This window comes from Eleutherodactylus coqui, chromosome 8, assembly GCF_035609145.1.
Source record: "Eleutherodactylus coqui strain aEleCoq1 chromosome 8, aEleCoq1.hap1, whole genome shotgun sequence".
Classification (NCBI taxonomy): domain Eukaryota; kingdom Metazoa; phylum Chordata; class Amphibia; order Anura; family Eleutherodactylidae; genus Eleutherodactylus; species Eleutherodactylus coqui.
The window spans coordinates 175,779,596-175,807,198 of NC_089844.1; the positions used below are offsets into that span (position 1 = coordinate 175,779,596).

Below are 27,603 nucleotides of genomic sequence, written 5' to 3' on the forward strand. Positions count from 1 at the left end.
TCAGCCATTCAAAATCACTCTCTGAAGATCTTGAAAAGATTCCAACCTTATGACCCTGAGAAAACCATAAAGAACCCAGATAAAAGTTAGTTTGAACTTCACTTATTGGGTTGATTGCAAATAATGATCATCCATGATATTAGTTCTTTTTTTTCCTACAGAAGAAATTTGCAGTATTTGTCTAATTGGGAAAAACCAGCCAAACGGGGAGGAGGTGTCTGAACAAAAGAAGAGAAGAAGAGAACCAGGGCTGAGGATAGGAATGGCGATTTAACATGGAGCTCTACTGTACACTGGACCAGAGAACTCCCCTATTATGAAGATGTAGCCTTAGTGGAAAAGCAGCAAATCATTTTTTAAATAATGACAATTCCTATAAGTACTTTGTGCTTCAATGTCTAACCATTTTCAAGAACTCTTCGTGATGTCATTGGACCAGATCTTGAAATGGTGACGTTTTTCAGGTCATATGAACATCATTAAGCGGGACTCCCTGCTCAGAACCCCACGTTTATGACCCAGAATGGAGATCCACTCAATAAGAGCAAGTAAGTCTTGTCAGCCTTGATAAAAACGGAGCTCTTATCCAAAGTCACATATATATTCTGGTAAATGCTTCAATTTGGTTATATGATGACAGCTTTATTATAATCAATAATATATTCAGAGACCTTATATGGAAGGGAATGTCCCCATGTATGACTCTTAAGCAACTATTTCATACAATGGGCGGTGGAGGTCTTTCACCTTGAAATGTTAATATATATCATTTAGCATCCAGATATACGATACATTATAGATTGGGTGAGCTGTGCTTGGCTCCGTAAGGAAATGTAGGTATAACTTGATTGCTGACATTTTGAAATCAGGAGCCCTGTGGATCTTCCCTACGGGAACTTTTAGTTACATACTATGCTCCATAGAGTTTGGTTTGAAGTCCAAAAGAATCTTTAATGTCTGCAATTTCCTAGATTTCTCTCATTCTGGTGCATTTCTTTTTGAATAGAATTTCTTGTATGTAAAATTACAGATTTTGGAAGGGGCGGTCCAACTCCCCCAAATACTTGACAACTAATAACGTATAAAGGGCTCTTTAGGTTTAAGACTGAATGTAGCCTTTTAGATTCAGATTCTTTTCCATTCACACAATTGAGACGGATCTATAACTCCATCATGGTGCCGGGTTGTGTCCAGACCCTATATGATGCTTCTGGAGCGTAATCTGGGCCCGGCAAATTCTAAGTCACAGAGGTTGGATAAGGACGTTTCTGATATTTGAAGGACCCATGGGGACAATATTTCTAAATGTACTAAACAGTTTCTGAAAACCATTGGTTGGGTTTTGGGAAAAGGTAAGAGAGAAAAAGAAAAGGAACTTTTGCAGTGATGAAAAGAATAATTTAAAATAATCCTTGACTGCAGATACATGGTGACACTTAGAATATCGACTACGGAAGTGTAAGAGGCCTTCTTTCCCTCATTACATATTTTCTTTAGCACTTGTGAAGATCCTCTCTAGTCACCATCAGTTTTGTATCCCCTGTGACCGTTTAGCAGTATTGCCGGCACTGTTCTCTTACCTGCCTGGAAGTGGAATCTGGGAACAAAAATACAGAAAAAAGAAGTTCAGTTTGGGCTTCCAGTGACTCCACAACCCTTAATCTGTAGGTGTCTAAAGCACATTAGAGCGTACGAGTCTATATAGGGCCCCTCATAGGTTGTGCTGTGAGTTGCAGCCTGCGGACAGTTTAGCTGGCATGTCGTGATAATGTATTGATAATTGATAACCTGGACACATCTGTAACATCACCTTACCCTTCACTAACGTCTTCATAGCCTCGATCTTGCTGTTGTAAAACTTCAGATTGTCTTTGTACCAGGCAACTTCTTGCTTTGAGAAGTTCAGAACCCTCATCGGCCCAGGAAGCGGGTTGTTTGATGTGTTTTCACTCAGCAGGATTATGACATTCTTCATTGCTGGATATCATGGAGAAGTAGGAAACATTCAGAAACTCTGAGCTGTAGAGACACTCGGCTTTAGGGAAATGTTCTGTATGTCAAGAGCTCTCGCAATGCATGTGGAACCCCTGGATGTGAGGCATTTTCATGTGAAAACAGCCTCACATTACTGCGGAGAATCCCTTCATCCCATTGCTTTCCATGGGGCTGCAGCAGTGCCAGACCCATTGAAAGCAAGCATGTGACAGCTGCAGTAGGAGATTCCTTCGTCTCTGCGGGGGGTCCCCTCATAAATAAACACCCTGTTGCTGCTGTCACAGTGTTCAGTGATGAGGGGACTCTACACAGGGATGAAGGAATCCCCGGCTGCTGCTGTCACAGCAGAGCCAGGAGATCGCGATGTTCTGTCATTGCTTTCAATGGGGCCAGCGATGCAGCCACCGCCCCATTGAGAGCAAGAAGAAACCTCTGGATTTGACTGAAGGAATCCCTGCTGCAGCTGTCACAGCTGCAGCAAGGGATCACCATCTTCTCGCATTGTTGTCAATGGGGCCGGGACACAACTTTGCAGGAGTGAAAACATCACAGATGAGAATGAAACTATTGAAATACTTTGCTTTCATAATGATGCGTTTTCACTCCGTCTCCCAACGCAAGAAATCTGCCCAATTTTCTTGCCAGTCTAAAGGAACCCTTAGGAGCACAATTCTAATTGCCAAATCCAAAAAATACCCACAGATAATACCCCCTAAAATATAATCTAAATACTTTTATTCCAAAAATACAAAGACAACATTGGATAATATTTGAAATAAAGGGGCAAATGGTGGGAGCAACAAGATGTGACCAGCAGTCATTAGTATCATGTGTGTAATTGTGTATTTACACACTTAAACAGGCCTGGATGGCCAACTTCCAAAAGCCTATGTGGAAATTAATAAATCAGCACAATCCAAAACCCTTAAAAAATCTAATCTATAGCCATCCAGCATGTTTCGCCTTGCGGCGTCCTCATGGTCCTCAGGGCTAATTAGTCCTCGGGTGTTTTTCGCTCCCCTCAAGGACGCTGCAAGGCGAAACATGTCGGGTGGCTATAGATTAGATTTTTTAGGGTTTTGGATTGTGCTGATTTATTAATTTCCACATAGGCTTTTGGAAGTTGGCCATCCAGGCCTGTTTTAGTATGTAAATGCACAATTACACACATGATACTAACTGATAACTGCTGGTCACATCTCGTTGCTCCCACTATTTGCCGCATTATTTTAAATATCATTTGATGTTCTCTTTGTCTTTTTTGAATAATAAAGTATTTAGATTATATTTTTGGCAATTAGATTTGTGTTTATGTAACCCGGAGTATTCCTAGGCCAATTTTACAATACATTCTTGTACGTTAAAAGGGAATTCTGCTCTAAAGCTAGTGATGTCTGGACCCCGTAGTAATATGGCCGTATATGCCATATCACGTGTATCACTCACACTTGTGGTATATAGTAAATATAGGCCTCTATATACAAATACTTATTTACCGTAGGAATCAGACAATTCCTTCACTTCTTCTGCTGTCGCTGAATCCCATTTGTCATTTTCAAAATAGAACACGACACAAGAGCAGGAGGAAAGTTTCATCTTAAATTTCTCATTTAGATCTATTTGAAATTTAAGTGTCTTCCCGTCACTTTTATACTCATTGAAGACGTTTGATTCTAGCACGTCTTTAATCCAGGCGCATGAATATGGAGACTTAGTCACAACCTGCAGTGATAGAATGGAGACATAGTAACATAGTAACATAGTATGTAAGGCCGAATGAAGACATTGTCCATCTAGTCCAGCCTGTCTATCCTACTGTGTTGATCCAGAGGAAGGCAAAAAACCCCAAGGCCAGAAGTCAATTAGCCCTTTTGGGGGAAAAATTCCTTCCCGACTCCCTAATGGCAATCAGACTGTTCCCTGGATCAACCCCTAATAGTTCCTACCTGCCTATATACCAGGATTGACACGTAACCTAATATTTATATCATGTAATATCCTTCTTCTCCAGAAAGACATCAAGTCCCCTTTTAAACTCCTCTATGGATTTTGCCATCACCACTTCCTCCGGTAGAGAGTTCCACAGTCTAACTGCTCTTACAGTAAAGAACCCCTTTCTGTGTTGGTGATGAAACCTACTTTCCTCTAATCGTAGCGGATGTCCTCTTGTTACCGTCGTGGTCCTGGGTGTAAACAGATCGCAGGAGAGATCCATGTGTTGTCCCCTCATGTACTTATATATGGTTATTTGGTCGCCTCTTAACCTTCTTTTTTCTAGAGTAAATAGTCCCAGTTTGGATAGCCTCTCTGGGTATTCCAGTCCCGTCATTCCATGTATTAGTTTAGTTGCCCTTCTTTGAACCCCCTCAAGCACTGTGACATCTTTCCTGAGCACCGCTGTCCAGAATTGTACGCAGTATTCCATGTGAGGCCTGACAAGTGCCTTATATAATGGAAGGATAATGTTCTCGTCCTTCGCCCCTATACCTCTTTTAATGCACCCCAAGACTTTATTTGCCTTTGCAGCAGCTGACTGGCATTGGTTGCTCCAGTTTAGTCTATTATCCACTAATACCCCCAGATCCTTTTCCATATCACTTTTCCCTAGTGGTACCCCATTAAGTGAATATTGGTGACATCCATTTCTCCTGCCCATGTGCATAGTCTTACATTTTTCAACATTGAACTTCATTTGCCATTTTTCTGCCCAAGCCCCCAGCTTATCCAGGTCCGTTTGTAGCCGCACATTGTCCTCCGTTGCATTAATTATATTGTATAATTTTGTGTCATCTGCAAATATTGATATTTTGCTGTGCAGACCCTCTATCAGGTCATTGATAAATATGTTGAACAGAGTGGGGCCTAGTACTGAACCCTGTGGCACCCCGCTAGCGACTGTGGTCCAATCAGAGTATGAGCCATTTATTACCACCCTCTGCTTTCTATCATTGAGCCAATTTTTTACCCACTTACACACGTTTTCGCCCAGTCCGAGCTGCCTCATTTTGTATATTAGCCTATTATGTGGCACGGTGTCAAAGGCTTTAGAGAAGTCCAGATATACAAGATCAATAGATTCTCCCTGGTCCAGCTTAGAGCTTACTTCATCATAGAAACTGATCAGATTTGTCTGACATGAGCGACCCTTCATGAATCCATGCTGGTGAGGAGTTATTCCCTTAATCTCCTTGAGGTACTCATCGATGGCGTCTCTCAGAATCCCCTCGAAAATTTTTCCCGTTACTGAAGTGAGACTTACTGGCCTGTAGTTACCAGGCTCACTTTTGCTCCCTTTTTTGTAAATTGGAACCCCGTTGGCAATGCGCCAGTCCAATGGTACTACACCGGTCTTGATAGTGTCTAGAAATATTAGGTATAGCGGCCTAGCTATCTCGTCACTGAGTTCCTTTAGTATCCTTGGGTGTAATCCATCTGGGCCCGGCGATTTCTCAATTTTAGCTTTCTTTAGACGCTTCCGCACCTCCTCCTGCGTTAGGTATGAGATATTTTGTGAGGGGTTCGTTTTATTCCCCTGCATCTCATGTGGCATTTCCTTTTCTTTGGTGATACACTTGAGAAGAAACTGTTTAGTAGATTTGCATTTCATTATTCCACATCTTACGGAAAGTAAATGTGACCTAAATGTATCCTGCTGTGGGTCTGGACTGGCCTTTGGTCAGATGGCAGCCGATGCAGAAATTATTTTGGTGCCCCGCAACCACAAGCACAACCATTACAGAAGTGAGGGAATCATGGGCCGTGTCACCGGCACAAACAGGATGTTTTTGTAAATTGACTCTGTGGCTTAAAATGAAAAATAAGACAACTTTACAAATATCTCCTTCACCCCTCTCCCCCTCACAGTATAATTCCCCCCCAGTACAACCCCCCGACAATGTAATCCTTGCTCTTAGAAGACAGCAGTCTCAACTGACTACACAGGAGCTGTGAGAGCCGCTGATAAGAACTGCAGGGGGGTAAGTGTAGCTTGCTATTAGAGGAGGGGAGAGCACAATGATGATGCGTAATGCACTTAGGAGGGGTGGTGCATCCTGTGAAGCCACTTAGGTCACATATTCCTAACCCCTACACTGGTACAATGTTGTTGACACTGATTATCAGTGTCCACCATGCTGTCACCAATTCACATTGGAGTTTTGAAAATTACTATCTAGATGATGGTCAGATTTGAACCTAGCAAAGCAGCAGTGCTAAAAACTGAGCCACCAATTTTGTTCTGAACCAGAGAAAGAGAACAAGACTAAACACAAACAGAACTTAAAACCCCAATCTAGATGTTGCCCTTGGTCATATTTGAACATAGAACTCCAGTGCTGCAAGGCCATCAAGGATAACATCTGTATAGACTTTGATCAACTCTACCCAGATGTTGCCCTTGGTCATATTTGAGCCTACAGCTTTAGCAATGCAAAGCAGCACTAACAAATGAGCCACAACACTTGTCTATTTTGTTCCATATGAGAATAAGACCAAGCAAAATGAACACGAAGTATGTAAAGACTCCATACAAATGTTACCCTTGGTCGGATTTGAACCTAGAACTCGAAAACAGCAGTGCTAACAACTGAGCCACCGCATTTGTCTGGGAGGAGGAGGATAAAAGCCGAATCCAGATGATGCTCTTGGACATATTTGAACAAAGAACTCCAATGCTGCAAGGCCACAACGCAAACAACGGAGTCCCCACGCTACTTTTTCTGGAGCAGTTAAAGAACCACAACTGAGAGAAGTCCATGTAGATTTTGTCTTTAATCAGATTTGAACCTAGACAATGCTAATCGCTGAACTCCAACTCCTCCTCCGAAGAGAGGAAGAAAAATAAGGATAAGAACATCTCATTCTCCTTCAGGAAAAGCCGGAAGATAAATAAAGTAGAAGCTAGAGGGCTTAGTGACTAGCAGGCTTGCTTTGTAGAGCTGAGGTTCTGGGATCACAGATCTATAGGGACAACATCTGCATGGAGTTTGTATGCTATCTTTGTATTCATTATTCTTGTTCTTCTCTATCTTCTTCTCTGTAGAAGGGAGAAGAAAGAGAGGTGTGACGGCTCAAGTGTTAGTATAGCTGCCTTGCAGTACTAGAACTATAGGTACAGATATGACCAAGGGCAACATCTGGGTGGGATTTTTATGTGTGTTTATTTTTTCTGTTCCTCTTCTCTGGAGCAGCAAGGACAGGTGTGGTGGCTCAATTTTTAGGCGTGCTACCTTGCAGTGCTGGAGATCAAGGTACAAGTGTTCTATCTGTGGTCCTTGTGTTTATTCTTGTTGTTGTTCTCCTCCTTTCAAGCCAAATAGACAAGTGTGATGGCTTGATTGTTAGTACTGCTGTATGGCAAGTGCTGGAGTTATAGGTTCAAATCTGAAAAAGGACAACATCTGGATACATTTTTTAAACATCATACTGGTGCTATATTTGATAAGATTTGAGCCTCGGACCCCCAACACTGAAAGGAAAGGGTGCTAACAACTAAGCGACTTTAATGGTAGAACGTACATTAGTGAATAATGTGTGAGCCTGGTGTGCTGTAACAAGACATTTACAATTGTGAATCCCCAGCAGTGAGGGCCGGGATGGATCTGGTCACCATAATACACACAACACCAGACAGCATTATCCCCATCTCCTGTAGAATATAATATATCTCACCCACAGTTCAGATGCACTTTTCTTATATATTACAAAAATCCAATCATCTGCAACACAGAGAAGAAACACACGGGACATGAGACCGGCGCCCCTTACAGTGTTATTGGATAACCTGAGTCCTACGCTGTATACACTTACCTGACATCGTGGCTTCTACAAGTACCAAATCTTCATTGTCTCCTAGTTTGTAAAAATACATTTACTGACAAATCATATAGATGTGACTGACTGTTCTACTTGAAATTGACCAAATCACTAGTACAAAGGTATCAAGAAGCCAACATGGATAGATAGATATGAGATACTGTATGAGATAGATAGATAGATAGATAGATAGATAGATAGATAGATAGATAGATAGATAGATAGATAGATAGATAGATAGATAGATATACTGCATGAGATAGAGAGAGATATGATATAGAGAAATAGATAGATATATAGATAGGAGATAGAGACATATGAGATAGAAAGATAGAATTGGGATAGATATTAGATAGATAGACATGGGATAGATATTAGATAGATAGATTGGCTGTTCTACTCAACATTTAGCAAATCACTAGTACAAGGGTAAGAAGGTATGATAAAGACAAATAAGATAGAAAGAAAGATATGAAATAGAAAGCATGATGTACAGGAGATATAAGATAGATAGACATGAGATAGATCGACTGACTGTTCTCACCATTCATCAAATCACTAGTACAAGGGTAAGAAGGTATAGTAGAGAGATATGAGATATATGAGATAGACAGATAGAGAGAGATATGAGATAGAAAAAGATAGAGAGATATATGAGATAGAGAGAGATATGAGGTAGAGAGAGATATGAGATAGAGAGATAAAGATAGATATGAAAGATATGGGATAAAGAGAGTTATGAGATAGATAGATAGATAGATAGATAGATAGATAGATAGATAGATAGATAGATAGATAGATAGATAAGAGATAGAGCAATAGATATGAGATAGAAAGAGATGAGATAGATAATAGATAGATAGATAGATAGATAGATAGATAGATAGATAGATAGATAGATAGATAGATAGATAGATAGATATGAGATAGATATAATATATCTAACCTAGTGGTGAGGGATCTTCCATGACATTTTCTTCAGCAGCTTCTAGATAATGAGAATAGTCTTACTGACACATCTTACAGATACGACTGATTCTTCTGCTTATGTTCCCCAGCTCACTAGTACAGACACACTCCGCCATCAAGGAAAGGGCAGAGCTAATGACACAGAATCACTGATGAGCAAGTAATGGGGGCAGAAGTATTCACACTATCAGTACATACCCATCAAGGGAACATGTCCGGCGCCTCCTGACCAACCTGGACATTGTCTTCTCTCAATACAGAGTACCAACTTGTGCCTACACAGAGCTGAGGGGGCACCAGCTACCAGAAGTGGTTCTTGTTTCACGGTGATGGAGCTCACCCATTATAATGTATGGGGGCAGCGCTGCTACGATCCCCCTTAGAATAGTATAGATTTTTTTTTTTTATGTAACCGACATTTGTCAGTTTGATAGAGCGTGAAGCTCACCAACTGCAAACGGGATTTGGAAGCCGTGTATGTGGGTATTGTAGAGTGTTGGAGACGTAAGACTGACCAGGCGGTGATTGAAGTGTTCGTTCTGCATGCGTGCAGGAGCCTGGGAAAGCTGGGTACCAATCCACCTGTATTCTAACAACTCTGCCCATACAATCTCGCTAGAGTGATCAATCAAGGCCCTGCTGGGACAATTGGTAGTAGCGAGTGCGTTTGGATTAATTAATCTGTGGCCTTTCTCTCCCTGATAGGTCAGGTATGGGTTTTTAGACAATACATAGTATAGAGACAACATATTCAGCTGTATATATTGGGACTTGAAAGAAGGTGAATGTTTGTTTTATACCCGGGTTCTTGGGCAACGTGGATATACTGTATACACTTACCTGACTTTGTGGGTTCTACAGGTACAAAATCTTCACGGTCTCCTAGGTTATAGATGTGACTGACTGTTCTACTCAACATTTACCAAATTACTAGTACAAAAGGTAAGAAGATGCCAGGATAGATAGATAGATAGATAGATAGACAGATAGATAGATATAAATGAGATAGATAGATAGATAGATAGATAGATAGATAGATAGATAGATAGATAGATAGATAGATAGATAGATAGATAGATAGAAATGAGATAGATAGATATTATATATCTTACCTGCAGGTGAGGGATCTGCCATAACATTTTCTTCATCAGCTTCTAGATAATGAGAATAGTCTTAGTGACACATCTTACAGATACGACTGATACTTCTACTTATGTTCCCCAGCTCACTAGTACAGACACACTCTGTCATTAAGGTAAGAGCAGAGCTAATGACACAGAATCATTGATGAGCAAGTAATGGGGGCAGAAGTATTCGCACTATCAGTACAGCATGCTGGTACCCTCTAATAATGTCATACATGTTATGTCTCATGTGGATGCACTGTGCAAAACTATCTCGTCATTCTGGTAAGTGTGTTCCACAGCTGCAGCAAATGTAGAGTTAATGTCTGCAAAATCCAAAGACTGCCTGATAAATGTATCTTTTTCTACTGTGTCGCATGGTATGAGAGAGGTTATAAATGTGGGTGCGTGTGAGCGGGAAAAGAGTTCGGAGTCCATCTTGAGTTCCATCTGGAGGTTCCTCACAGAGGCTCATGGAGGCACCTTCAGCCCTCACGAGCTGAAGATGGAAGAAGAGGGGAGGTTTTCCCGAGTGCCTGCTTTGACGCATAAAGAGTGAGCCCCAAACAAACAGAGAGTGAGTAGTGAGTATATGCATTCTGTCAAGGCCTAGTGCAGAAGTACTCATTTATAATCAGTTCACACCTGCACGTCCTGAAGTCTGGGATCGCCAGGTGGAGGTACTCTACTTTAATTGTTCACACTCCTGCGGCCTGGTCTGGGTCCTGCTGTGTGGAGGTACTGTAGCTTATACAATTCCTGCACTTTTCCAAATCTGTCATTTGTGCCTTGTACGACCAAAGTTCCAAGTAAAGTTATTCCAGGCCCTGACCTTTCTCAGGGACCTGAGATACTATATAACTGTCTGTGGCTCCATTATTTCCCCTGCTGATGGTCATGCCAGTGGGAACCGGAAAGGTAGCGTCACACGTGACATCTACGAACCCTGTTTCCCAGTTTATTGCGTATCACCATGTCGGGGTGTCCGGAAGAGGCCCAGCTACGTGCGTTCCTCCGGGAGTGTGGTAGGTGCCGCTATGACAAGCCAGCACCTTAACCTCCCTGCTCCTCAATGTATGTCTTGTGACCGGGGTCTCCTTACAATAGCGCGCATTTTTATATTTTTTATGTAACCATCATTTGTTAATTTAATAGTATGGGGAGCTTACGGCCGCAAATGATATTGGGAAGCCATGTATGGGGTCTTGTAGAGTGCTGGAGACATAAGACTGACCAGGCGGTGATTTAAGCGTTCATTCTGCATGCGTGCAGGAGCTTGGGAAAGCTGTTTACCAATCCACCTGTATTCTAACAACTCTGCCCTTACAATACCACTTGACTGATCAACCGAGGCTCTGCCGGGACAATTGGTAGCGGCGAGTGCATTTGGATTAGTTGATTTGTGGCCTATCGGCGACAGAAGCGAGATCAGTCGAGGTCCCTCCTCTCTCTCTCTCTCTGATAGGCCAGGTATAGCTTTTTAGACAGTACATAGTATGGAGACAATATATCCATCTGTTGCAGCCCTTTTTGCTGGTGATCTGTGGGACTTGAAAGAAGGTGAATGTTTGTCTTATACCCGGGTTCTTGGGCCACGTGGATATACTGTATACACTTACCTGACTTTGTGGGTTCTACAGGTACAAAACCTTCATGGTGTCCTAGGTTGTAAAATACATTTACTGACAGATCTTATAGATGTGACTGACTGTTCTACTCAACATTTACCAAATCACTAGTACAAAAGTAAGAAGAGGGAGAGGGAGAGGGAGGGAGAGAAAGAGAGAGAGAGAGAGAGAGAGAGAGAGAGAGAGAGAGAGAGAGAGAGAGAGAGAGAGAGAGAAGATAGATAGATAGATAGATAGATAGATAGATAGATAGATAGATAGATAGATAGATAGATAGATAGATATTATATATCTCACCTGGCGGTGAGGAATCTTCCATAACATTTCCTTCAGCAGCTTCTAGATAATGAGAATAGTCTTAGTGACACATCTTACAGATACGACTGATTCTTCTACTTAATATTCCCCAGCTCACTAGTACAGACACACTCCGTCATTAAGAAAAGGGCAGAGCTAATGACACAGAATCACTGATGAGCAAGTAATGGGGTAAGAAGTATTCACACCATTACTAAATATGTGAACTCGGCAAGCAGGAGCCAATCACCCATCAAGGGAACATGTCCGTTTCCTCCTGACCAACCTGGACATTATCCCCTCTTATTACAGAGTACCAACCTGTGCATACACAGAGCTGAGAGGGCACCTGCTACCAGAAGTGGTGCTTGTGTCCTGGTGATGGAGCTCGCCCTTTATAATGTATGGCGCAGCGCTGCTACACTCCCCCTTACACAAGCGCCTTTTTATTTTTTTAAAGTTACCGGCATTTGTCAGTTTAATAGTGCGGGGAGCTTACGGCCCACAAAAATGGGATTGGTGAAGCCATGTATGTGGGTTTTAGAGACGTAAGACTGACCAGGCGGTGATTTAAGTGTTCGTTCTGCAGGCGTGCAGGAGCCTGGGAAAGCTGGGTACTAATCCCCCCTGTATTGGAACAACTCTGCCGATACAATCCTGCTAGAGCGATCGATCGAGGCTCTGCCGATACAATTGGTAGCAGCGAGTGCGTTTGGATTAGTTGATCCATGTCCTATCGGCGACAGAGGCGGGTTCGGTCAGGGTCCCTCCTTTCTCTCTCTAATAGACCGGATATAGGTATTTAGACAATACATAATGTGGAGACAATATATTCATCTGCTGCAGCCCTTTTTGCTGGTGATCTATAGGACTTGAAAGAAGGTGAATCTTTGTTTTATACCCGGGTTCTAGGGCCACGTGGATAAACTGTATACACTTACCTGACTTTGTGGGTTCTACAGGTACAAAACCTTCATGGTGTCCTAGGTTGTAAAATACATTTACTGACATATCTAATAGATTTAACTGACTGTTCTACTCAATATTTACTAAACCATTAGTACAAAGGTACTAGAGGCCTAGATAGATAGATAGATAGATAGATAGATAGATAGATAGATAGATAGATATTAGATAGATAGACATGACATAGATATGAGATAGAGATATGGGATAGAAAGATATGAGATAGATAATAGATAGACATGAGATAGATAGATATGTGATAGATATTATATATCTTACCTTGCAGTGAGGGATCTTTCATAACATTTTCTTCAACAGCTTCTAGATAATGAGAATAGTCTTACTGACACATCTTACAGATACGGCTGATTCTTCTGCTTATGTTCCCCAGCTCACTAGTATAGACACACTCTGTCATTAAGGAAAGGGCAGAGCTAATGACACAGAATCACTGATGAGCAAGTAATGGGGGCAGACGTATTCACACTATCAGTACATACCCATCAAGGGAACATGTCCGACGCCTCATGACTAACCTGGACATTGTCCTCTCTCAATACAGAGTACAAACTTGTGCCTAAGCAGAGCTGAGGGGGCACCTGCTACCAGAAGTGGTCTCTGTTTCCTGGTGATGGAGCTCACCCATTATAATGTATGGGGACAGTGCTATTACGATCCCCCTTACAATAGCATGGCTTTTTATCTTTTTTAATGTAACCGACATTTGTCAGTTTAATAGAGCGTGGAGCTCACCAGCCGCAAACGGGATTGGGAAGCCGTGTATGTGGGTATTGTAGAGTGCTGGAGACGTAAGACTGACCAGGCGGTGATTGAAGTGTTGGTTCTGCATGTGTGCAGGAGCCTGGGAAAGCTGGGTACCAATCCACCTGTATTCTAACAACGCTGCCCATACAATCTCGCTAGAGTGATCGATAGAGGCTCTGCCGGGACAATTGGTAGTAGCAAGTGTGTTTGGATTAGTTGATCCATGACCAATTGGTGACAGAGGCGGGATCGGTCGGGGTCCTTCATCTTTCTGTCTGATAGGCTGGGTATAGGTTTTTTAACCCCTGAATGACGCGACCCTTTTTTCTCCATTTTTGCTTTTTCCTCCCTCCCTGTAAAAAATCGTAACTCCTTTATTTATCCATCGACGTCGCTGAATGAGGGCTTCTTTTCTTGAGGGACGAGTTTTTATTTTCAATGGTAATATTTAAAAACTTTTAAAAAATTGTAAGTGGAGTAATATTAAAAAAATGACATTCCGCCATCTTTCAGTGCGCCTTGTTTCTACAGCGCACAAATTGCAACACAAATGACCTGATAACTTCATTCTATGGGTCAGTATGATTACTACGATACCAAACTTATACAGTTTTTGTTTTGCTGTACTACTTTTATTTTTTTCAAAGACATTTAATTTTTCTTTAGTATTTTCTGCCGCCATCTTCTGCGCACAGTAACTTTTTTATTTTTCTGTCGGCATAGTTGTGCGAGGGCTCATTTTCTGTGTGACATTCTGTAGTTTACGTTGGTACCATTTCAGAATATGTATGACTTTTTGATTGCCTTTTATTGAATTTTTTTTTCTGGGAGAAAGGGTGACTGAAAAAGTGTATTTCTGATGTTCTTTTTTTTTTCGGACGATGGTCACTGTGTGGGGTAAATAATGTGCTCCTTTGATAGATCGGACTTTTACGGACGTGGCAATACCGAATATGTATTTTTGTTCTATGAGTTAGATTTTTTTAAATTAAAGATATGGCAAAAGGGGGCTGATTTAAACTTTTGATATTTTTTTTCACAATTAGTAAGACTTTATTAATCTTATTTTTACTTTTTTTCCTAGCCACCCTAGGGGACCATAACTAGCAATGCTTTGATCGCTCCTGCAGTATGATGTAATGCGATCATAGGCGTAGCATCAGGGGGGGCTGGGGTCTCCATGGCGACCCGGCCCCTGCGCTCAGGGGGCCCCGGGGCCGCCCTCCGCCATACCCACATGCACATTCAGTGCATATACCCGGCCCTTGAGCTGAGGGGGCCCAGGGGACCGGCTCTGTCGGCCGCATGATGGCTGAGAAGGGAGAGGGGAGGAGGGAGAGGAGAGAGACGGGAGGCAGCGCGGCAGGTCGGCAAGAGCAGAGGGGAGGGCTGTTACACGTGGAGTGGGCAGCCAATTACAGGCTGCAGACCCCCACGGCGCGGCCCTCCAACTGATAGACTGCAGCTGTGAGTGGTCACAGCTGCAGTCTATCAGTCTCTGCCGACCAGCGATTACCAGGGGGAGGGGCTACTGCGGCTCTACTCACCTCCGGAGCACTGGATGCACAGGACCTGGGAGAGGACCTGTGGCTGCAGATCACATGACCAGGCTCTGGTCATGTGATCAGCCTGGTCATGTGATCAAAAGACGGGGGACTTTCCATTACAGGCTGCCCAGAGACTGCTGCAGAGGTGAGTAGAGAAGGAATTATAATTATATATGTGTAGCTGGTATAAGTTATACCAGCTGTATATATATAATTATATACAGGAGATACACAGGTTACACCAGCATGGGACATACCACTATATACAGGGGGATACACATCCTGTATATAGCGATATGTACCATGCTGGTGTAACCTGTGTATCTCCTGTATATAATTATATATATACAGCTGGTATAGGTTATACCTCTCCTGTATATAATTATATATGTACAGCTGGTATAATCTGGGTATATACATGCATTAAAATACAGCATGCCATGCTTTTTCCTCCGTGAGTGGAAAACCGCAATTGCTTTCCGCTCGTGTAGAGAAAAAATGCTTTTCCATAGCATGCTATGGGCGGTACATGCTGCGGAATCCGTGGGCGGACGCCCGCTCCATATTCCGCAATGCAAATCCAGCCGTGTACAGCCGGCCTTGGGCTAATTTCACACGAGTGAATCTGATATTGGGCCGTGAAACTCTGCCCCCTATCACACTCACCAACGTGCGTCGTCCCCACGGATGTGAGGGGTTGTTGTGTTATAACCAGCTCACATCACATCATCATATTCTCGTGTGATGCAGAGAAAAACCAATACATCGCTCCTGTGTATGATCGCATGCAAAACAATAGGGTCATATTCATGTGCGATTTGTACATCTTGCAACGCACAAATCTCACGCAATTTGTACGGCCGTATGAAAGCGGCCTAAGACATTACCAACAGGTTTTTACGTAGTCAAGGAAAGGAGTCCTGATGAGAAGGCTTACACCAAGGGGCTGCATCATGTTTGTAAATTAGCACGGTTTAGGTATAGGTACGGGTACGGAGGGGGGGGGGGCAGCTGAACTTTTGCACCCGGGCCCCTTAGGCTTTAGGTACGCCCCTGAATGCAATAGCTATTGTAATGCAATGTTTATTACAGCTGACACTCGTGCTGTATGAAGAGAGGTCGCCTCTCTTCATACAGCACAATTGTCTTATACCCGGGTTCTTGGGCCACGTGGATATACTATATACAATTACCTGACATTGTGGGTTCTACAGATACAAAACCTTCATTGTCTCCTAGGTTGTAAAAATACATTTACTGACAGATCTTATAGATGTGACTGACTGTTCTACTCAACATTTACCAAATCACTAGTACAAGGGTAAGAAGAGGCATTGATAGATAGATGATAGATAGATAGATAGATAGATAGATAGATAGATAGATAGATAGATAGATAGATAGATAGATAGATAGATAGATAGATAGATAGATAGATAGATAGATAGATATTATATATCTTACCTGGCGGTGAGGGATCTTCCATAACATTTTCTTTATCAGCTTCTAGATAATGAGAATAGTCTTACTGACACATCTTGCAGATACAACTAATTCTTCTACTTATGTTCCCCAGCTCACTAGAATATACACACTCCATCATTAAGGAAAGGGCAGAACTAATGACACAGAATCACTAATGAGCAAGTAATGGGGGCAGAAGTATTCACACCATCAGTACATACGTGAGTTTGGCAACCAGAAGCCATCACTCATCAAGGGAACATGTCTGAAGCCTTCTAACCAATCTCAACATTGTCCCCTCTCTTTGTATAGTACCAACCTGTCATTGTCCTCTCTCAATACAGAGTACCAACTTGTGCCTACACAGAGCTGAGGGGGCACCAGCTACCAGAAGTGGTCCTTATGTCCTCATGATGGAGCTCACCCATTATAATGTAAGCTTTTTTTATTTTAATGGGGAGGGGAGCTCACCGGCCGCAAATGGGATCGGGAAGTGTTGTAGAGTGCTGGAGACGTAAGACCGTCCAGGTGGTGCTTTAAGCGTTCATTCTGCATGCGCGCAAGAGCCTTAGAAAACTAGGTACCAAGAATGTAACAAGGCTAGATCCTCTACATACAGAGAAAAGAAGGTTTTAATACTGACATAAAAGGGGGCTCTTTACAGTAAGAGCAGTGAGACTGGGGAACTCTCTGTCTGAGGATGTGGTGACGACAAATTCGATTTAAAGAAGGGGCCTAGACACCTTTTATAAGTGATGAAAAATCATATGTTATAATCATTAATAGCTTCAGAAGGGTCGGTGACCTGGGGATTATACTGATTGCCAGATTGGAATTAGGAAGGACATTTTTTTCCCTTAAAAGGGAAAAATTGGCTTCTACCTCATCTGAATTATTTGCCTGCCTCTGGATCAACATTGGTGGGTAATAGGCTGAACTGGATGGACATATGCCTTTTTTCCGCCATCCACAGTATGTTACTATGTTTGATGAGTGGAATAGTTCTTTAAGTAACACAGTGCCGTTAACGGCTCTACAAGATCGATACCGGTAATGAACTTTGTATAATCTAAAGCCTCAATTTATCCGGGTGCAACCTGTTATTCTGTGAACATACCGGTGAGCGCTGCTCCTCCGTAACAAGAGATATAAGATCCCTCATTGCGGGGAAGATTCCAGCCTGGTCATTAAAGACCAGATTAAATAAGAGACTCTCTGACTTCTTCCTTGCCTTTCTCTCTGCCATGAGAGGAATTGATTGCTCTTAATACTTTAGCTCCACTTGTGTTTGTGGACATTCTAGATGCAGCCGTTTTGTTAAAAGGTAAGAGCCCTGGATTACTTACAGTGACGTTCCAGTTACTAACAATAGTTATTGTTGTTCATCCTGCTAACATTACCATGTGGCTATCTGATAGAGCCTGTGGGCATTTTAGAGGATGCTTGCACCCAGGGTATGACTATCCCTAGGATCACATGGGGCATGGCTGGGGATAGCAAATTGAAGTGAGGCCTGGTCATCGGGCCTCCCCTCCAGCTAATATGTCTCTCAGCAGCCGCATCTGCCTGGAGCCAGGAGCACCCTCTGCAGGAGCATCCGCCCCCGCTGTCAACAAATGGTGTAATGAACAGGATGAGAGAGAGGAAGAACAAGCTGTTTAATCTGCCATGGCTACACCTGAGGAATATCACCCACCAGAGGGAGATGTGGAAGAGTACTGGGTGTTTGTTCTCCAGTACTGCTAAGAGATGGAGCGAGCAGAAAAGAAAGCACAAGGAGCTTTACTGGATAAAAGTATAACAAAAATGAGAGACCAGTGAGGCATACTGGTGTAGTGCTACAATTTGATTGGTTGACCGGGTATAGGTTCTTACACAACTCAGAATATGGAGACGATCTATTCATCTGTCGCAACCCTTTTTGCTGGCCTGGTCAACCCTGGGATCTGTGGGGCTTGAAAGTAGGTGAATGTTTGTTTTATACCGGGTTCTTGGACAATGTGGATATACTGTGTACACCTGCCTGACTTTCTGGGTTCTACAGATACAAAATCTTAAAATCATACTATGGTAGAGTTGGAAGGGACCTCCAGGGTCATCGGGTCCAACACCCTGCTCAGTGCAGGATTCACTAAATCATCCCAGACAGGTATTTGCCCAGCCTTTGTTTGAACACTTCCATTGAAGGAGAACTCACCACCTCCCGTGGTAACCTGTTCCACTCATTGATCACCCTCACTGTCAGAAAGTTTTTTTTATATCTAATTTGTGTCTACTCCCTTTCAGTTTCAACCCATTGCTTCTAGTCTTTCCCTGTGCATATGAGAATAGGGCTGATCTCCTGAAATGTAACAACCCTTCAGATATTTGTAGACAGCTGCTAATTCTCCTCTCAGCCTTCTTTTTCCAAGTTAAAAATTCCTAGATCATGTCTCATAGGACATGATTTGCAGACCCCTCACCATACTGGTACCTGCTTGCCCCAGTGTGCCCAGATCTGGACACAGTATTGCAGATGTCAATCCCATATTTGGTTCTTTTTTCAATAAGTATGGATGAGATACTTTGTCAAATGCTTTACTAAAGTCAAGATATACTATATGCACCGCATTTTCCTGATCAACTCAGTCTATGATTCTGTCATAGAAAGAAATTAGATTAGTCTGGCATGACCTGTTTGTTACAAACCCATGCTGGCTCTGGTTAATTACTCCATTCTCATCCAAATACTTGCATACATGTTGTTAATATTTTTTGTTCAAAGACCTTTCCTGGTATAGAAGTCAGGCTCACAGGCTTGTCATTTCCTGGATCCACCTTCTTCCCTTTTTTGAAGATACGGACATTTGCCATTTTCCAATCTTCTGGGACTTCTCCTATTCTCCAAGAATTTTCAAAAATTATGGCGAGTGGTTTAGCAATTACCTCCACTGCTTCTTTTAGTATTCTGGATGTAATTCATCTGGACACTTGGGACTTGAATTCAGTTAAGTTACCTAAGTGTTCCATTACCATCGCTCTGCTTACAGATAGCCTGCATTCTTTTATTCCACCAATAGCACAGGGAATATCAGCTGATCTTACATTTACTTTCTGAGAGAAAACAGATGCAAAATAGGAATTTTAAAGTTTGACCTTTTCAACATCATTTTTACCATTCTGGTCTCTTTAAATGCTTCCCATTCTTCCTTCTTTTAGGGATTGTTAACGATTGTGCTTTTAGAATCTAATTTTTTAATATTTCCCAACCTTCTTGGACATTTCTGTCCTTAAGAACATCCAGCCATTGACACCTTCCTACCCTCTTTATGAGTCCATTAAAATCTGCCTAACTCAAATAAAACCTTGAGGTTTGAGTCTTCTCAGGTCTTCCTCCCCTTGTTATCCAAAATTCAAGGGTAGCATGATCACTGCCTCCTTAATTCCCAGCCACCCATACTTCCTGAACTATTTCATAGAATCATGGAATGGTAGAGTTGAAAGGGACCTCCAGGATAATCTGGCCCAACCACCTGCTCAGTGCAGGATTTACTAAATCATCCCAGACAGATATTTGTCCAGCCTTTGTTTGGAGGCGCCATTGGAGCTGGCAGGTGGGGTGGGGCGGAGTGCGGTGTAGTATTACGCTGCATCCTTTGTGGTGGATAGCTTCCTATGCCAGCTTTGGGCTTAAAGAAAGGCAGTCCTTCTAGCTCAGTTTAGATCTGAGCAGGCTTTCTGGAACCTTATGGGACTGGAATAAAGTTATTATGGGATGTATGGGAAGCCGTTAAAGGTTAATGAAAAGGTTAAATGATTAAAGTTATGTTAAAATGTTACTCAATAAAGCTGTGGCCTACCCCACGTGTTAAATGCTAGCATGTTGTCTTAGTCTTTATTGGAAAGTGAGCAATACGGTCAGGAATGTAGAGTACCCCCAGTCCTGTTAGGCAGCTGTAGGGGTTAATGCAGCTGCCTAGGGACTGGGGGGCGGGTAGAGAGTCAGGATTGGGCGAGTATGTTTTTATTTTAAAATGTTGGGAGGAGCTAGAAAAAATAAAAAGTTTTGGAAGGATGAGGGGATAAGTTTCCAGAAGATAGTGTAGGAAAGGAGAAGACACCCACCTGCCTGCCCTGGTGGAAGGGTTAGGTGGGTTTTTTAGAACTGAGGTAGTATTGAAAGTTGTCACAGCTGGTTTAGGCAGACAGCTTCCCATGCCAGCTTTGGTCTTAAAGAAAGGCAGTCCTTCTAGCTCAGTTTAGATCTGAGCAGGCTTTCTGGTGCCTTATAAGAATGGAATAAAGTTATTATGTGATGTATGGGAAGTTGTTAAAGGTTAATGAAAAGGTTAACTGATTAAAGTTATGTTAAAATGTTACTCAATAAAGCTGTGGCCTAGCCCACGTGTTAAATGCTGGCATGTTGTCTTAGTCTTTATTGAGGAGTGAGCAATTCGGTCAGGAATGTAGAGTACCCCCAGTCTTAAGGAAAGAGTAGAACTAATGACACAGTCACTGATGAGCAGGTAATAAGGGCAAACGTATTCACACCGTTAGTACATATGTGAACTCAGCAAGCAGGAGCTATCACCCAACAAGGGAACATGTCCGATGCCTCCTGACCAACCTGAACATTGTCCCCTCTCATTACAGAGTACCAACCTGTGCGTACACAGAGCTGAGGGGGCATCAGCTACCAGAAGTGCTCCTTGTGTCATCATGATGGAGCGCACCCATTTTAATGTAAGGGGGCAGCGCTGCTACATTTCCCCTTTACAATAGCGTGCCATTTTTTAAATTTTATACAACTTATCTTTGTCACTTAAATGGGGGGAGGAGCTCACTGGGTGCAAACGGGATCGGGAGGACACACCATGTTAGTTGTTGGAGCAATAAGTGAGTGGACTGGACGGGTCACACACAGCTCTCCTAAGTCAGGGTGTAGAAGGACTGGCAACACCACTTCTTCTAAGAGGGAACCGTGGAAAAAGTTTGTTAAGTAACACATTGCCAGTCACGGCTACAAAAGATCGATACCGGTAAAGGACTTTGTATAACCTAACGCCTCAGCTATTCGGGCGCAGCTTATTATTCTGTGAACATACCAGTGAGCGCTGATTCGCTGTAACAAGAGACTTAAGTTACATCATTGCATGGAAGATTCTAGCCTGGTGATTAAAGACCAGATTAAAAAGAAACTCTCTGACATTTTTCATCTGCCGTGAGAGACTTTGATTGCTTTTATTACTTTACCACCAGTTGTGCTTCAGATCCCAATCAATGACCTCATCAGAAGTTGTCTGGACCTTCACTGTGATGTCTGAGAGGTGATGAGGATGAGCTTCCCTTACAGCACGTCTTAGGAATGAAGTGCCAACCAGGTAGGAGCATCCTGCCATGATCAGTCATACAACCGGCGCTCCCAGGACTCTACCTGAGGAATCTCTTACCTGGCAGATTAGAAATGTCTTCAGACAAATCTACAAAATCATCATCAGACATCTCATCGGCTTCATCTGGATTCTTCTTCATGTCTTCTAGAAAAACATAGAATAAAAGGAACCCTGTCTGCACCGTTCAACAGTAAATGACTATTCCGTAATATAAACGCATCTGTACACAGATCTAAGGGGGGTTCAGGGGTCCGCTAATAAAACTCAGCAGGTAATATGTAATACAGTGTAAGCTTTCTGTTTGCTCTATAGTGTGATCATCAGGAGCCGGACAGTTTTAGGCTCTGATCCCACCCGCGGCATGATTTAACGTATAAATGGAAACCCAGGTGTGATGTTGGATCTGTCGCACAACAAACATACAGGCTGTATTGACGTATTATGGGGTCTTGGGTTCTACCATGGTGCCTGCAGTTAATGTGGGGGAAAATGGTGCTGCATATGGGATACAGTATAGTTTTGGTTTCTGACAGATATATATACACATACAAACATAGTCTATAATGTAAGCAATGAAGGTTTACATTCAGTGTCAGCAAGAAAAAGTCAAATAAAAATGGGAAATATGTAGTGATCCTCTAGTCACATCTAAAGATCCTGTAGTGCCGGGGCCTTTATTGTAGCATTAGTCCTTCTGTAGGTCATGTGCTCTGTCCAACCCCCACCTCAGGAAGCAGAGGTCCTACCTGAGAGTTTCTGATGTTTCACCAACGATTCTTCTTCACTCTCCATATTCATTTTTTCACATCCTCCTACATGAACAAAGACAAGAATGGAAACAGATTTTAGTTCCTAAAGATTTCTGGGTGAAAAGATCAAATACCATCAAACATGCAAGGAGCCATCTATAATCTCCTTCTTCTCTGCTGAGAACGAATCCCTAGAAGTCATCTGCCCAAAGCCTGAGGCTGCACTACTGCATTACTGAGACTGCACTACTGAGAGACACCACTGCATTACTGCAGCTGCGGAAAGTATATTGGAAACAGCTGACCTCTATGTGATCTTGTTCACACCCATGTATACCGAATCCAATGCAGAGAACCTTCAGACTACAATGTAGGAAAAACTGTTAAAGGATCCATCAGTGGAATATCTATAAAATCACAAGTTTTACTTAAACATGATTAAAAAACATACAGAAATGTGTCTAGAAAAAAACTATGAGTTTAAGGGCTACTACCCATTAGCGATATGCTTTCTTGCAATGCGAGAGCGAGTGAAAAAGCATGATTATGAAACCAATGAATTATGAATTCAATGAATGGCTGAGCGCTGCCTGTGATTGGGTGAGCGCTCACCCAATCAGACCATCGCTTGAAAAATCCCCGGCCTCCACAAGATGACTGCCAGGGCTGGAGAGAAGAGCCGGACGGGTCTTCTAGGTGAGAACATTTTTTTTTTTACTTTTTTTTCCAGCTAGGGATGATTTTCAGGGAAGGGCTTATATTTCAAGTCCTTTCCCAAAAATCATTGCTGCAGGAGTTGCTTGCAACCCACTGCTTTCAGTGGGGCCGCAGCAGTGCTGACCCCATTGAAAGCAATAGATAGCATCGCGGTCATCTGCCACAGCTGTGATAGCTATGGCAGAGGATTCCTTCCTTCCCCATCGCAAGACAACACATCGCTAGTTGGTAGGAGCCCTAAGGCCGACTCCCCACAGCCCTTCATCATGCCACAATTTTCCTGTCAGAAAGATCAATATTAGAGTTGAGCGAACGTACTCTTCTGAGCTTGATGCTTGTTCGAGTATTAGCATACTCAATGGTGCTCGCTACTCGAGTAAGCATCACGCCGTGTTCGATCCCGCCCCAGTTTTTGCCCCTCCCCGCTGCACATGTCAACGTCAATTTTTTTGGCTGGCTGGGTGGAGAAGAGAGAGAGAGAGAAAGAGAGACAGAGAGAGAGAGAGAGAGAGAGAGAAGTCAATGGGGTTCGTTACTCGAATAGAGCTCTCTCATTTTACGAAAAGCTCGACTCGAATAAGGAGGACCCGAACATTTGGGTGCTCGCTCATCTCTAATCAAGATGTAAACCAAACTTCACCAAGAAGTGAGATAATCACATGTTCATCAAGGCTGCAATTCCTTATATTTAAATAAATATTTCTGCACCTCCACAACATTTTATACGATGTGTAATAGAGATTAAAGCTGTTTAAAGGTGCATGGCATAGGAGGGGTTAATAAACCTTTGCACGCTGGACCTTATACTTTATAAATGGTGCACTGATCCCTCTATGTATAAGTAATTGCAGTTCTGACGCACATTTTCATTTTCTCTCCTCTTGGTGAGGTCTGGTTTTAAATATGATCTTGCAGACAAAAAAATTGCGCCATGATGAAGGGCTGTGCGGAGACAGCCTGAAACTCGTAGCGTTCTCCGATACACGTTTCTGTATGGTTTATAATCATGTTTAAACAAACTTGGAAATACAGATATTCCATTTCCGTATTTCCAATGCGCTTTTCGGTCACACAAAAAAACAAAGTAGAGCATTCTCTATTTTTCTGCATATTTCGCACTAAAGAACCCATAAAAGTCAACAGAGGCTGCGCAAATGCATGTCCAGTACACAAGGGGATGCATGATTGCATTGGTAAAAGAACACGTCTGGAACTCATTTATGGCTCATTGACACGGGCATATTGTCACCGCGTATTACGCACACGTAAATATGGCCTTTCAATGATCTATGCACACCTGCGTATCGATACGCAGGAGAAATAAATCACAGCATGCTCTGTGTGTATCATACACAGCCCTAGTATGGGCGCCGTATGAAACGCTGTTCATACGCAAGCATTGTGAAGGGGCAGCGCTTCAATGAACAGAGCAGGCAATTTTAAAAAAAAATCACACTGCCCATGTCCGTGACGTGTGATTGCTGGGCATGCACAGTGCCATACGCAGCTGATCTGCGGTCTCTGCTGGCAGAACGTAAGGGCTGCAATGCGTACAATGCTGCGGGAGTTTCACAGCGTTGTATGCATAGCATACGCCCATGTGAACAAGCCCTAAGACTAATGAGCCATTTCAATCCCTGCGTCTTTGCCTGGTGGTGACAAGATACAAGAATATCTCGATATGCTGGGGGTGTCCGGAAGAGGCCCAGCACTGCCCTGCCTGTGTCCCTCAGGGAGGGAGCCTGGTAAGTGCTGCATCTTATCCTCCCAGCTTCTCAACATATGCCCTGTGTCCGGGGTCACCCTACGGGACGCTGCACCAATCATTGCTATAAGGGTGCCTACCCACTAGCGTTTTTTTTACTGCGAAATTCGCAGCGGTTTTTTTTTTGCAGGGGTCTTTGGGCTATGGGACATGCAAAGCTAAAATCGCGCTCGCGCAAAATCGCGATATCGCGGTAAATCGCGATTTTGCGCGATCGCGATTTTTACATTACAAGTCCCATAGACCCCCTGCAGAAAAAAAAAACCTGCCAATTTCGCAGTGAAAAAAAACACTAGTGGGTAGGCACCCTAAGGGCGCCCACCCACTGGCGTTTGCGTTTTCCGCGGGAAAAAAACGCAGCGTTTTTCGCGGCGTTTTCGCGGCTTTTCCGTTAATTTCCATTGACATTCATGGGTGCATTAGGAGAAAAATAAGGACACATATGCAAATGACAGTTCCTATGTTAAAAACGCAAACGCAACGCAAAAAAAACGCCAGTGGACAAGAACACGTTATCTCTATGCCTGTGCAGGAAAAACGCAAAACGCAAAACGCAGGTAAAAAAACGCCAGTGGGTGGGCGCCCTAAGGCTTGTATAAAGAGTCTGACATTGGCTTGCAGGAATGCTGCCTTCGAATAGGTGGCGCTGCAGAGGTATTGTTCCATCTTTCTTATTTGCATATTTCCCAGAGGAGCATGGATGGCCTCACTCACCTACTAGGTGCTCTCCTTAAGGAGAAACAATACCCTTCCTGACCTATGCATTGTCATAATACCAATTTTCTATATAAAGACAGATACATATTATATGTCATATCATATCATATCATATATATATGTGTGTGTTTGTAATATATATATCCAGTTATGGGAACACTCACCTCACTATACCTACTTGTGGAATTGCTCTCCTCACTCTATAGACCAAGTTTCCCCAAAAATAAGCCCTATCCCGATAATAAGCCCTGCCCATATTTTCAGGTGAGTCAAATATAAGCCCTCCCCCCAAAATAAGCCCTAGCTACACTATGTTAAAAAGGAAAAAAGAAAGAAAAGCAATACTCACTCAGCCACCGACATCTGTGCCCCTCGCACTTCGGCAGGCTGCAGTCCTCAATGCTGAAAGGATTCTCTTCTGGTGACAGCGCTTTGAATATCCCGCCTCCGGTAACAGAGGCCAGGTCACACGGCTGTGATCACTGAATGGCTGTGATTGGTTCATTGAGCGACGGCTCTGATTGGCTGACCCTTGATCCAAGCACAGCACTCTCTTACCGGAGGTGGGGCATTCAAAGCCCCATCACCAGAAGAGAATCCTGTCAGTGCTGAGGACAGCAGCCTGCTGCAGCATGAGGGACACAGAATCTGGTGGCTAGATGAGTATCGCTTTTTTTTACCTTATTGCTTTTACTCACCTAGCTGCCGGCATCTGTGTCCCTCGCGCGGCAGGCTGCAGTTCTCAGCTCTGACAGGATTCTCTGCTCCTGGTAATGGGGCTTTAAATAACCTGCTTCCCGTAAGCGCTGTGATTGGACCGAGCACCAGCCAATCAGAGCCGGCGCTCGATGAACTAATCACAGCGCTTACCGGAGGCAATATATTTAAAGCCCCATTACCAGGAGAAGAGAATCCTTTCAGCGATGAGAACTGCAGCCTGCCGCAGCGCGAGACACACAGTCGCCAGCGGCTGGGTGAATATAAGACACCCCCTGAAAATAAGACACTATGCCTCTTTTGAGGCAAAAATTAATATAACACAGTCTCTTATTTTCGGCCAAATACAGTAGCTATGAGATCACTTCTCTCTATATATAGTTACTGGATCTCTCTCCTCTCTCTATATAGTTATAAGAACACTTTCCTCTATATGTAGTTATGGGATTGCTCTCCTCTCTCAATATATTGTTATGGGATCTCTCTCCTCTCCATGTATACTTCTAGGATCACTCTCCTCTCTCTATATAGCTATGTTGATCACTGCCCTCCCTCTATATAGTTATGGGCGCTCTCTCCTCTATATATACTTATGAGATCACTCTCCTCTCTCTATATAGTTACGGGATCGCTCTCCACTCTATATATAGTTATGAGATCACTCTCCTCTATGTATATAGATATAGGATCACTCTCCACTCTCTATATATAGTTATATGATCACTCTCCTCTATCTATATAATTATAGAATCACTCTCTTCTCTCTATATACTTATAGGATGACTCTCCCCTCTATAAATAGTTATGGGATCACTCTCTGTGTATATATAGTAATGGGATCACTGCCTATATACAGTAATTATGGGATCGCTCACCTCTTTTTAGGCCCCTTCCTGCCATCATCGTATTCTGCTTTGTTTCTTATATTCGCAGCTTGTTGTTCTCTCTACTTTCACTTTCTCTTTCCCATGAAGATGTTTAATGCCGACTAACAGAT

The 27,603-nt window shown here is 42.9% G+C and overlaps 1 protein-coding gene across 1 annotated transcript; it reads right to left on the reverse strand.

Annotated features, from left to right (window-relative positions):
- Positions 1-27,603, reverse strand: LOC136578035 (uncharacterized). Its single transcript, XM_066577942.1, has 15 exons — positions 27,482-27,603; positions 22,688-22,753; positions 21,999-22,085; positions 16,570-16,611; positions 13,073-13,114; positions 12,769-12,810; positions 11,828-11,869; positions 11,522-11,563; positions 8,756-8,797; positions 7,804-7,845; positions 7,666-7,712; positions 3,492-3,717; positions 1,811-1,977; positions 1,581-1,597; positions 1-55 (listed from the first exon to the last, which is right to left on the reverse strand). Exons 1-15 carry the CDS (start codon positions 27,507-27,509, stop codon positions 1-3), a joined length of 987 nt encoding a protein of 328 aa, XP_066434039.1. The 5' UTR covers positions 27,510-27,603.

Excerpts from the sequence above, each read along its gene's own strand:
- LOC136578035 (XM_066577942.1), bottom strand. The coding sequence starts at position 27,509 with ATGATGGCAGGAAGGGGCCTAAAAAGAG. Across the intron at positions 16,612-21,998 it reads AGACATTTCTAATCTGCCAG|AAGCTGATAAAGAAAATGTT; the intron begins GTAAGAGATTCC and ends CTCATTATCTAG. Across the intron at positions 12,811-13,072 it reads GAAAGATCCCTCACTGCAAG|GACACCATGAAGGTTTTGTA; the intron begins GTAAGATATATA and ends TTTACAACCTAG.